The following is a 13908-nucleotide window of genomic DNA, read 5'->3' on the forward strand; positions in this document are numbered from 1 at the left end:
CCATTTTTAATAAAATTTTTTGTTTAGATTGTTAAATTTACTAATAAGTGCAATTCTTATAACTAAATTGTATAACAAATTTATTGTTGCTTAATTTAAACTTTTAAAAATCTAACTATATTTCAAAAACAATTTGTATTCAAAGTTTAAAAAATAAGATTGATTAAAAAAAGAAAGCGAAGTGAGCGTATATATTTTTGTGGAAACAAACGTAAAATTGTTAAAAAAAAAAAAGACAAAATACTGGAAACCGGATATCTGAATCCCATATATCCGATTTCTCGGACCGGAACCGAATAGTAATTCTTACTATCCGAAAATCCAGATCGATCTGGTTTTTAACACTGTTAGTTGTAAGAAGTTTCAAGTTAGGAACCAATGAGTAAGCATAGTAGGAAATAATACCATTAAAGAACGAGCAAGATAATTAAGTCTTTAAAATTCAAGTTTTTTTTTCATACAAAATAACACAAATATTCAGGGAATTATGCTTAAGCAACAGAATTCAGTTCCCCTCTTTTAGCAAACCTCGAGGCTTTCTCACCTTTTTTTAGGCAATAGTCTACTCATTATGGACATCTCTCCACATAGACCATAGGCCATTCATAATTCAATGTCTTATTTTGCTCTACCTTCAAGGCAGTTAAGCTTCTCGATCAAGCCCACCGCCAAAAAGGACTCCGCAAGACCCATTCAACATCATTAGAACCATCATTCTGCATCGTTTCATACATTACATACTTCTTTCGTTTCTGCATTTGTAAATGTTTGACAAATTGTTTTTTCCCAAAACGAAAAAGGATGCACAGAATAGTCTTCATGACCGATTTTGTCATAGTGTCCGTTCGGACCCATGCCATTGACGGAAACTGCTAGACCCACCAATAGCCTGGTGGGGAATCCAACTGGACTCTCTATCACCCTGAGTTAATGGAAAAGAAGCCAAATGGTCTCTTTCCCACACATATCTGCTAGATAATGGATTTTCTGCTTCCTGGAAGCTCTGAGGGGGTGTGCCTGATGGGAAGACAAAGAAGCCACCACCTGTCTGATCGGATGATGAGGGCAGTGGGGCCCCTTGGGACAAGCCCCGACGACCACTAGATCTTGTATTTGACATAATCGGTGCACGCATAGGTGGGGAACTGCTAGGTGGATGAACATATGCGTGAAGAGCTTGTGCACGATCACGAGCCCGAGCTGCGCTGCCTGGATAAGGTGGAACCATAGATGAAGTAACTGAGCTTCCGACCCTACCACCAGAACTGTGATAATATTTAAAAAGTAAATGCCATTACATGAAGGAAAAAAAAAAAAAAAAAAAAAAAAAAAAAAAAAAAAAAAGGAAAGTCAAGAATATACAAAAAATGAACATCATTCTCATTTTCCCTATAAAGTTTAATATATGTCCATCATAACATCATAACTCAATATGATACATTTGAAGTGAATAAAGTCAATGATCACCCCATGTGATCCTTTCGGGCGTTTGGAATAAAGGAGAGAACTCAGGCTCTACGTATTAGAAAATAGGACCCAAAAGCCAAACCCTTAACGTTAATTTCTAAATTCAAGAAAAGTTACGAAGAAAGTTTGGGTCATAAAAGGAAAGACCGAAAGAGTCCCAATTACACTCCCTCTTTTAGAACAGGCCCAACAATTAATTCACTGGGTAACGAATATAGATCTCTAAGCACTTCTAATTTCCAACAATTGATTAACTGGAAAATTTCTAAACAGTTCCAACGACTGATTAACAAGGAGCATACCAAAGATTTGATTCTGTATCCCAACCCAGTACATAAATTAGCAATCAAAAGAACAAGATTATTTGATTATTAGAATTCTACTTTCCCCAAACTATCCCTCCCTTCCATTTCAGCCACCACCTACACTCCTACATTTCCTCAAAAGTTTTGTGTCCACTGGCCCGTCCCCAACACACCTTTGCAAGGTTGCAATTAGTGCCTATCTTTCTGATTAAACCGCCCTCTAGGTCAACCTCATATATGGCCTCAAAGAAAAGCTAAAATTTATACGTCTAATGTAACAAAGATAAGTACGAGTACTAATAGATATGGCTGTCAGCATGTACCTGTGACTTATGATAAATGGATGGACAAATGACCCTGATCTTGGTATATCAGAGTTGATTCGAGAGGATCTTGTTGTCAAAGATGGAGCAGATGTTTGATCAGAAGCACCCAAGTGAGTTCCATTAGCAGGGAAACTCTGAGAATGATGCTCCCAACCATGATAATGGGGATCCATAGCCGCAAAGGTATATGATGTTGGTATTTCACTGGCGCCAGATGGGCCACCCCAACGATTGCCAAAACTGGAGCCATCAGACACACTCCCAACAGAGCTTGAAGATGAGGAGTGAACAGGTCCATAATATGCCATGTAAGGGCATTGATGAGGAGAAGATGAAATAGTTGAATGTTCAGTAAAGACAGCATGTTGAACCAAAAAATCGCGATCTGCAAAAGCACCAAAAAAAAACTTATTATAACAATTGTATAGCAATGGTTAAATTTTTTACTATAGGGGCAAAAACGATTAAAAAATTTTAAAAATTAAAAAAAACTTACACGCAGTAGGTGGGAAGTCCCCCTCCCTGGAAAGAAAGGAAAACAAAACTTATTAGGGAGTAGAGTAGTAAATACTAAAGAGCCTTCTTCAATTGATGGGCATCTTATTCATCACAAAACACTTATCTACTCAATACCACTGCAAACAGTGTCTCAAAATTAGACTGGAATATAAACATACAACAATCCAAAACTTAGAAACACGAAGCCACACAACTTCAAGCAAAGAGGGATCATGGATCCACTAAGAAAAGAAGCCCATTAATCAAAATATAGACACTTAACATAGCTACAGATCAATGTGAACAGCTGGAGACCCAGTAAATCTACTATCATGATATGTGTGAAAGAGCAAACAAATTAGTCGACCTTATGACCGAGGTAGAGATTATTTCAACAAGGTCAACTTGTTAAAGCCTTTCAGGTGTATATAATTTCTGTAATGGTTAACATCATTACACTATTGACCATTATATTGAAGAAGCTCAAATGAGATGTGTTGCTCTAAAACACTAAAAACTGATTTAATAGAGATATAGCCTAAAATATACTTTTCATCCTATGAAATTTAGGTCGTAATTTCCTGGACAGTAAATAATTACACTTTTCGATCCTTAACATTCCTCCCAAATGAAATAGTTGTATTTTATGAGCCCTGTTGAACATACATTAATTCATCTGAGTTTAGGGGAACATGAGGTCTGGATAATCCTCCTATTTAAAATTAAGAACCGTTTAAGGAAAGGACATTGATTATTAATTAAGACAAATATGTTTTTATAAAAGAGAGTGCAGCTCTCCATGAATATATTACATATATGTAAGATGTACACAGGATACGGACAATGCTTCTAACTTTCAATATTCAAGGGGATTTTCTATTTTGGTTTGAACTGTCCAAGGGTCAAATAGAAACCAAGTGTACACTAGTAGGAAAATAATTTGAAACAGAACAGAGAATCTGAATAATGTACATACACAGAACATCAAATGTTCCAATCATCTCATGGGGTATTTATCAGAACAGTTTTTGTATTGTAACTTAGAATAAGTAGCAATTAATGTCAAATTTCAATGGAATTAAGTGACATAATACATTCCATTAGAAAATCCAACTTAATACATCCAACTGATATTGCGCTTTTCACTCCTATCATTTATATTTAATTTTCCAATTATTCTATATACTATTTAACCTATGCGCAGTCAACTGGACAACAAAACGATTTCAAAGGTGCAACCACGTTAACACCTTGCCCAGTTCATACATGGGCCATGTCATTGTTTCAGTTTCCAAGGGCTAAGACCTAGTAGGCTAAAACAAACACAATAAAGAAGCAGTTGTCAATCAAACACAGACTGCTGCATTGCCTGCACAACTCAACTTTTTACATAAAACTACTTTACATAGTTGTACCATAGAAAGAAATGTTATAAGAAAGAAATAGGACAGCTTAGATTCATATATCCAGAGCATGCATCAAATACACTCAAAATTTAGTAATAAAACATATCAAGGAGGGCAATTCTATAGTGGTTGGCTTTTAAAGTCAACCATCACAATCATGTAATCTCAGCCGTTGATTATTCTAGTATAAAATCTGAGCTATTTATTTTATTTTACAAAGCAAAAAATAATCAAAATGAAAATAAAATATTTAAAAATAGCAAATGACATTAAATATTTTTTTATATAAATTGATAGATATTTTATAGTTATCGTCATTAATCACAAAATTAAATTTAACATTTTATAAATTTTTTTATCGGTTAATTTATCATAGTGTGGTTGGCTAAAGCCAACCACTATAGAACTACCCTAATTTGAGAAGGAATGCTTACTCAAATGAGGGAAATCGTGAAAAGGCAGGTACGGGGCACCATGGAACGCCAAACTGCAAAGGAAAAAAAGAACAGATCACAGTGAATATATCATAAGATGGCTTAACCTTATACTAACAGCAGCTTTTCAATAACAATGCAGCCAATTGACTTGATATGTAATGTAGATAAAATACAGATTTAACAATAAACAATGTACAATAAACAGATATTAAATAAAAAGTGAGAGATGCAAACAAGTCAGTCCATAGTTCCAGCAAAGCTCTTTTAGAAGGGTTTAATGAGGAAAAGATAACATCACACAAATCTTTACAAAGAAAAAGACAATATCCTTACGAATTAGAAAGAAAAAGTAAATGCAATCAAAAGAAAATTTGAGCAACAAGAAATGTAGATTTTCATGATGAGCAAAGAAAAAAACTGCATTTGTATGATCGTCTCTAAATCTTGAACTTCCTCGGTCTCATGAGAATAGATCCTGAACTTACAAAGGGACTTCATTTCCACAACCAAATTAAATTGGATATCAGAACTTCTGTAGCATGTGATGACAAACAACATACGCATTTCTATATGACCACAATGTTCTGCATCTCTAAACGAGGACACTGGGATACTACGAAGCCTCAACTTCACTCCCATTAAAGGGGTCGGCGGTGAGGAGATCACTACGTCCAGACCACTAAACGACCTTAAAGTACTTGCAACCGAAAAAAAAAGAAAGTGAGGCATCTCTAATCTTGTTTCACTATTGAGATAAGTTAGAGAGTAAAAAAATTCAATGCAAGTATGAATGTGTAGTTTGAACTTTGGATATTCTTCTCGGTCCCAATACCCTTTCACAGTTTAAAAGGATCCTTAGTGGGTCAAATTCCATTTCCATGCGCAATTTTTTATGTCGATTTCATAGATGTATCTAAGCAATCAGCAATTACCAATCAATATGCAAAAGATAAATTAAACATCAACAATAAGAGAAATCAACAAAACAATTATCAATATGCATTATGTTGACAAGTGAACAAGACTAAAGAGCAGCGCAACAAGGCCATCTACATTTGACCACTCCAAAGTAGTTTTTAGCAAACAATATAGTATCTAGTGGTAATAGCCTCGTTTCAGAACTGTAACTATAAGTATTTATGATAGTAAGAGACCTCTTTTTAAATAAAGTGTCGAAATTTGATCCAGGCTAAGTGAATTACAGTAAAATCCTAGAGATGCACGTAAAAAACCAATAAACAGCAAATTCAAACAATATGTGTGATATTGTTCAAGAATCCTAAATTAATTTTTGAAAGAAAAAGGGAAAATTTTAGCACATCCATCTTAATAAAGTTGTTATTTACAAGACACATTACAGATTGGTCAAAATAACAAATCACCACCTTTAGTCATTTTTGGCAAAAAACCAAAGCATGGCCTTATTACCTCTCTGTTGTTAGCTTCCTTATTTTAATCTCCTTAGTTATACCTCATTATTTCCTTCTTGAATTAATTACTCTACCCCTCAACCTAACAACTTGAACAGCCATAACCAATTCAAACTTAGCACGGGGGTAGAAAAGAGGAAAACTTAAGCAATCAATTCAACCTAACTGTGGTGATATATTGGGGTCCATACACTAGTTTTACATCCAGAAAATGACATATAGAGGTGTTACTCAAGAAAAAGTAGCATATATAGGGCAGTTGTTAAATAAAAAATTTAATGAGGTAAAGGTGCACAGAAGATTATATAGAGAGAGAGATTCTACATAATTTTTCCAAAAAAGCCCTAAAAAAATACCATCTCTGAGTAGCTCACGTCATAAAGTTCCTCATCATGAGGCCAGTCCTCCACATAATCTGTAAATGAACGACAACCAGTGGCATAGAGCCATTGACCTTTCTCAATCTTCCTACAGTTTGGGCATTGCATTGCACCCTTTATATTAAAAGCAGAGCCAATACAATCTGCACATCAAGAAAACTAATAAGTACACAAATAAAAATTGAAGCAAAGACCCATAGAAGAGTGTTTAAAGTTACATTAAGCAAGTTATCACTAAGTACACAAATAAAAATTGAAGCAAGGACACATAAAAGAGTGTTTAAAGTTACATCAAGCAAGTTATCACTAACAAGCAGTAAACTAGAAATTCAATATTGAAAGACAGAGGTATTCCATCAATCCTAAAAACTAATACAAATTTTAAGCATATTCATGGAACAGTATCCTCCTAGGATATATAGAATTTGATAGCGCATTACTCTTCTAAAGAACATTCAATGTTACCAATATCAGTTTATCATGTGTGAACATTAATTTAAAATTTTTTAGGTGTATCTTGCATAGATTACAAATTCATCTTTGCAGATTCACAAATATCCACTAAACAGGTCAAATCTCTACATTCGTTTCATGCAAGTTTGGCAAGTGGTAAGATGTCACAAAATTTTGCAACACCACATGGGTCATATATCAAAGCACATTATAGTTATATGATTGGCATGTTCTAGGAAAAAACACCCCCACCCCCATTTTCTTTTTAAAGAGGAGAGAGGGGGTAGGAGCCAAAACAAAGGGTAAGAGGCAAGGATTTTAAGGCTACCAAATCTAATTTATCCTTTCCTATAAAGGAAATAATTTGCAAGGTTTCTTTCTCTACAAGCTATCAAGGTTCCAACCAATGTCACAGTTAAGAAACAAACATATCAACAATTATATTGCAGATAACAAATCTCATACAGATGAAAAATACACCAAACTTTGCCTAGAATTCAGATTTAAACCTCTATCTCTAGGTCATTATTTCAAGCATTAAAAATGAGGCATACTTGGTTTATTGGCAAAGCGATGAGTCTCTTGGCCTAGGGGGCCGGGCATCAGTTTCAAACCTTAAACAGAACTCAAAAGATAACTTATTCCAACAAAGGGTAGGAAGTTTATTCATCTGCTTGGATATCCAAGTTATAAGCTTTACTTAGGATATCATTATTCATTAGTCTGGGGCCAGTGACTTGTCTACAATTCCACATCACTGCACTGACAGTTCCACTGCCAACAAGATATAGGAGAAAAGAATAACAAAGTGAAAAATTTGGTCATCACAAATCACATGTTGTCAATTACGTAAGATCATTATTATAATGACATGCATAGACAATTAGCTCTATCGAGATCTAGAAGTATGTTACCGCACGTCTAACAGGTCAAAGACTATCGGACACGTTTGTAAAGAAACAAACAAGTAAAAATTAATTCTACATAAATTAAAAAAATTTAAATAGTAAAAATAAAATGTTTTTAGGAGCATAGGACTAAACACCTAAGTGTGTCATTCAACAATTTAAGAATTGGATTACACATAATTATAAAAATGGTGTTTAGTCCGATTATAAATATGCATGTAGTTCAGGCTAAGAGCAAGCACAAATTGATAAGCAAAATAATGAAAACTTAAAGTGTGCATAAGTTTTGATACATGAATTAAAACATATTGTTATTAAGGTTTTGACGTTTAATACATGAATTGAAACAAATAATTATGCTATTAAAAGAGATCAAATATGAACAATCGGAAAAAAAAGAGAGATGTAAATGGCAGCACAAAAGAGAATCACGTGACGCAACACAAATAAAATCGGGAAATATGCTTTTAAATAAAGATTGTAAGCCGTAATCGTAGAACATTAATAGCTCTCTCCAGTCATTTTTCATTTATCAACGAAATAGGTAACCATGTATTGCACACTGCTATTAAAGGATATGGTTGTGGTGAATAGCGTTTCCCAAAGCTTCATGTTTTAGCTTTTAACTGCAGAACCTGGTTTAACAATTGATAGAGAGATATGAATGCTGAGGCATATGAACCTGCTGATAACAGATACAATCAAGCTGTCTCACATAGAAAGGTGCAACTGAAACCAATTGTAGTTCAATCTCATTTTTTACAAAAGGCTTCGGTAACTTCAAACATAAATGTTTCAATTCATTTAGGTCAAATTAGAGTTGTCTTAGCTAGTTATCAACATCAAGTTCATATGCCTCCCTATCCTTTTTGTTCTTGGTACTTTCCAAAAATGTGTTTTGGTTCTTGGCACTTTCTAGTTATAGCTATTAGTCTTCCATCATAACCTTTGTATCATTCATAGTGGTCCCCTTAATCATTTTGATGGAAAAAACATGGGTAAACCTGTTTTATACCGTTATGTTCATTTCCCCCAAAATTATGGATCCCTTTCTATGACTTGCAAGATGTACCAAACCCCAAGAACAAAAAAAGGAGGGGTATATAGTAGCCCATAAAAACTTCTAAGAACCGAGCACCTGGAGAAAAAGACAGCAAGGACACCCATCGTAAAAGCTTAAAAACTCTATCTAGTAGACATGAATACGGTAGAGTGATATTAATCTAATGATGAATGATAAAGAAAATGCATACATACGCGAGAACATGATATTATGCAGCATCCATGGAGTGTGACTTGTAGCTATATTTTATATGCAACAACAAGATGAGCAACGTAAAAGGCAGAAGAAACAGAACTAAGTTCCATGAAAGAAAGGGGATCTATCTTAATGCAACAAGCCAACAACCAGCTGGACAGCAGGTAAGCATTTAGTATTCTTAACCGATACAAGCATACTGTAAAAACAAGAATGAAGGATCCACTAGATGATAGATTGAAAAGAAATGGCATTCTTAAAACATCATCAAAACTCCTTCAAAAAGTTGAGGGGATCAGGGGAAGGCAACGAGGAAAGAGATCACTCTATCACGGTGAAGTTCTTTCAGAAAATGTGGCATTAACATAGGCGAAGTGTTGAATCCAATACATGAACGAAAATGAGATCATCTACAGCATAGTTTTCCTTGTCTTATGAGTCTTCTCTTTCTCCAAAATGAAAAATCATATAGGTCTTGATTCTTTCTAAGACGCCAAAATCTCAGTGCATTAAAAAGATCATACTAATACATCTTCACAAAACACTTCATAAAGAGCATGTAAGTCAAAACCAGATATGTTTACACACAACTTGGAAAATGGTTGCACCAATAGAAAAAGGTGAAATGGAAAACTACATCAACAAAGAAGAAACAATAAAAATGGTTGAATCAATATGGTAGAAGGAAGAAGGTGATGGTGGGAGGAAGATGTAAATGTCATGGTGCAGACATAAATGAAGGTAAAATGTAATTAGCGATATTAAACGATCAACTAATGGTTTGCATCAACTAAGGTTACTATGTAGATAAAAAAAACTTTGCTCTACGTAGAAAAATCCCGAGTCTGGGGTAACCATGTAAGAAATTTCCCAAAAGTTAATCTAAATTCTTGAAAATTAAAATTAGATTTAGTTAGTTTTAAATTAGGATAGGTTTCTTGTATAAATACAACATATGCGAGTTAATAGTGAATCAATTTTAAGTTTTCCATTAATTACATAGCGAAAAAATAAGGCCAATTGTAGTGTGTTATAATCAATACTACCTGCATTGTAAAGGAGTATAAGAACAGAAATTTTAGGTCACTTCGAGAAATATATCATGGCTTTACCCTATAATTGGAAGTGTCATGTTACCATTGCATAACCACGATCATTACCGCAACCCAATTTTGTGTGATTCTTATCAAAACATGTGATGAGCAAGAGAGAACAACCCAATTTTCAGTAAGACTCTTGTGAGTATTCCACAGTGCAGCCAAGTAATTGCACAAAAAGGAATAAATAATTGTAGAATGATAAAGCCACTAGCAACAAGAGCATATTCTAAAACTCTAATTAACTTTGTTGACCTGACAAAACCTATAAACTTAAAAAGCAACTGAAAAATAATCAAGTGGTGTTTCTTATGACCAATTCTATGTACCACCAATAAAACAAAGGCAATATATGCTCATCCAAAGCGTGTGACACCGCAACACACAGAAACCATACTACTCCTTTTCATCCATGTAAGAAGAAACAACGGAAAATTCAAGACAAAGTGAATGGATTTTAACATCAAAGAATTATGCTACATTGTTATTATCATGATCAACCTCATGAAATTCAAGACAAATTGAGCAAGCAAGCAATAAAAGGCACATAACCCTTTTCCTGGCAATTAACAAACGCTGTGTACCGCAGGGAGATAAACTTGACTGAATTGTCAACAAGCAATTCTCTACAGCAGTTGCCATAACCTAACCAGGCAATCCATAAACAAATCTCATACTGCCAGCTCCATTTGTTATAATCATCTTAATCTTCTCAACATCCCCAACTAAACCAACCACTAACTCTCCTAATTTCTAGCCCACTAATATAAGTACTCATTTCTTTGGCCGCACTCTCCTTTATGGATATGAGTTGCCGCCTTCCTTCCCTCCCAGACCTTAATCATAGTTCCTATGAGCGGGATATACTAGGCATGATGATGATATTAACAAAACTCAGAACCAACTTCATCATCAAACAAAATCCAGCAAAAACTCCATCAAATCAAGCAACCGAAATTTATAACCAAAACTCAGATGTTATATAGCTTTAGAAAAACGTACCAAGATGAAACTCGTGACCACATTGAAGCTTAGCCCAAGATCTATCACCATTGTCGGTGACTAATTCAAGACAAATTGAGCAAGTAAAATGGGGAGGAAACAAAGCTTTACCTCCAACAACACCACCGCCACCACCATCATCAACTATATCAGACTCATCGAATCCCATAACTTAACAATTTCGTTTTTTTCAACTTCAATTTACAAAAAACCCCAATCCGATTACCAAATCAGTTCGATTCTCTGTTCAAACCAAAGAAAAGGATCGAGAAATCAAACTTAAATGAAATTAAAATCAAACAGAGACACTGGATGATAATTTATTTAACAAATTGCTGGTGAATGAGCAGAATTGTGGAGGGAAAAAAGAGGGGATTGAGATTAGGGGTTTGAAAATGGAGGAATGTGTGGTGAAGCAGGAGAGAAGAAAGGAAGATGGAAGAGAGAGAAAGAGAGAACATAGATTGTAGGAAAAATTTGGGGAAGGTTGTGAAAGTGGGGCCCATGAGTGCTTTTACTTTTTAGACAGTCAACAATGTATGAATGTCTTAATTCTTTTATGATATTTTTAATTTTCAATTACTCCTTATCTTCAAACTTGGATACTTGAATTGGATCATAGTTCGTGATCTAATTTTTTTAATTTTTTTTAATATTTTTATACTAATTTAAGAATTAAAGTATCAAATTTAAGACTTAAATGACTAAATTTTAAAATTAATAGACCAATTTTAAGACTTAAGTTGATTTGGTTTTAATTCTTAAATTTGGTATTTAATTCTTTAAAAAAATTCAAAAGTTGCAGTGTAACTAATTTTGGTTTTATAAGATATTTTTTTCCTTCCGTTATACTTGTTATATTTTGACTTTGTATGCAATATAATGCATTATTTTGTTGCAAGTCTACTCATAGTTTATTTGAATACCAAAATAAATTCCTTATGAATCCTTTACAATTTTTTAAAAATTGAAACTGTGGTGTAACTGATTCTGGTTTTATAAGACATTTTTCCCTTGTATTATATTTGTTGTATCTGACTTTGTATGTAATATAATGTATTATTTTGTTGAAATTCTATTCATAGTTTATTTGAAGACCAAAATAAATTCCTTATGATTCCTTTACAATTTTTTAAAATGAAAAATTGTGGTGTAACTAATTCTGGTTTTATAAGATATTTTCTTCGTTCTATGATATTTGCTACATTCAATTTTTTACGCAATATAATACGTTATATTGGTGAAAGACTATTCATAGTTTATTTGAAGACAAAAATAAATTCCTTATGATTCCTTTACAATTCTTTTAACATGGAAAATGCGATGTAACTAATACTGGTTTTATAAGATACTTTCGTCGTTTTATTATACTTGTTACATTTGACTTTTTATGCAATATAATGCATTGTTTTGATCATTCATATATTGAATTATGCATAATTAAAAATTTTAAAAGTTAATATTATGAAAATATGTGATTTGATTCAAACAGAATCTTATTTGACTATTTTTTCTTACACATTTGTCGCAATATATAAAAAATATTGAACAATGAATAGTTCTAATAATCGTAATGTAGCAAGTATTTCAGAACGGACGAGGTATATATAATTTTAGTATTGGGTCTCTCTATGTTAGATAATTAGGTGTCCCTTTTCATTTTTAGGAGATTAAAGCCTCGTGAATTTGAGGCTTTAGTCGATAATGTAGAAATGTTTAGAGACAACAAGAGGGGGGTGAATTGTTGTTTGAATAATTTATGCGTTTTTGCCCTGTTTTGTTGAATTGAAACTTGAACTTGATACGCAAACTTTGAAAGAGACAAACAATTTTTACATGGAAAACTTCTAGGCCTAAATAAAAGGAAAAACCACGACCCCCCGAGATTTCAAAATACTTCACTATGTTTTAGGCAATTAGTTACAATTACATAAAATAATCACACCTAGGCCAACTTGAGTTTCTCTCTAAACTCAATCTCTTTCTCTCGCTTCCCTACGAAGCTCAAGCTTCCTCTATGAAGCTCTCGTTCATCCCTAGACTTTTTCAAGTCTAGTTACAAGAATTCTCTCAAAAACTCTTTTATAAAGGCCAAAACCTAAAGATAAAATTAATAAGTTGCACAAGAAATATTTCAAAGTTAATTGGCAATTAAGGAGCAAAGAATATTTCTCGTTTACAAAAATTGTAACCAGAAAAAATAAACCCTTTTATATAGAAAATTTGTCACGTAGTCTTGTAAAGAGAATAACTACCCACTTCACTTCTTAATCCTAAAATCAAGGATAAATGGGTAAATGCTTTTTGTAAGTAATAGAAAAAGGCTACGGTTTCTTTTCTAATTTAAGGCAAATTAAATGAATTTTTCTAAATAAAACCTAATAATTCATGCCTAATAAAATGGAGAAAAAATAGGAGAAATTTTCTCCACCACTTTAGTTGGTTGACGGTTACTAAAATAATTATAATTAAAATTCCTTTGCCAATTAACTTTTTAATATAATTATGGAACTAATTAGCCTTTCCCATACATCAACTAAGTTCTTTAGAATTTTTCCATTGACGCTGAATCTTCTAGACTTGAATCGTGGGAATAATGCGCTGTCTCCACTCATCAACAAGTATCATCAGACTATCAACTTAGGAACAGTAGACCTCATGTTTACATTTGACATCCTACAGCGATCTTCCTATCTAACTTCCTTGGATATCTCAGACACATACAAAGTCTATAGACCAAATTTTAGGTACTATCAACGATCCTACACCAGACCGGATATCGACTTGCAAGAATCTCTAAAATACACTTGCTTATATTTAAGTTTAGTCATCATCAAAACCTAAAAGGATCAAATAAAATAAGATGATTGGTAAGATAAGACAATGGGTTAATAAGCTTTATCTACCTTATTTTTTTATGGTTTGGTTTGTAGGATCATAG

General features: G+C 33.4%; 1 protein-coding gene across 3 annotated transcripts; it reads right to left on the minus strand.

Annotated features, from left to right (window-relative positions):
- Positions 1 to 413: 413 nt before the first annotated feature.
- On the minus strand, positions 414 to 11451 carry LOC130818091 (E3 ubiquitin-protein ligase RFI2-like). Of its 3 annotated transcripts, none has more exons than XM_057684125.1 (6): positions 10968 to 11451; positions 6226 to 6392; positions 4437 to 4489; positions 2595 to 2620; positions 2096 to 2483; positions 414 to 1265 (listed from the first exon to the last, which is right to left on the minus strand). In XM_057684125.1, exons 1-6 carry the CDS (start codon positions 11134 to 11136, stop codon positions 833 to 835), a joined length of 1236 nt encoding a protein of 411 aa, XP_057540108.1. In that variant the 5' UTR covers positions 11137 to 11451; the 3' UTR covers positions 414 to 832. The 3 variants fall into 3 exon arrangements, with proteins under 3 accessions (XP_057540108.1, XP_057540109.1, XP_057540110.1); XM_057684126.1 differs by having other exon boundaries at positions 6244 to 6392; positions 10968 to 11448; XM_057684127.1 differs by lacking the exon at positions 10968 to 11451 and adding an exon at positions 7257 to 10955.
- Between the last annotated feature and the right edge of the window lie 2457 nt (positions 11452 to 13908).

The sequence above is a fragment of the Amaranthus tricolor genome, chromosome 7 (genome assembly GCF_026212465.1).
Source record: "Amaranthus tricolor cultivar Red isolate AtriRed21 chromosome 7, ASM2621246v1, whole genome shotgun sequence".
NCBI classification, from domain to species: Eukaryota; Viridiplantae; Streptophyta; class Magnoliopsida; order Caryophyllales; family Amaranthaceae; genus Amaranthus; species Amaranthus tricolor.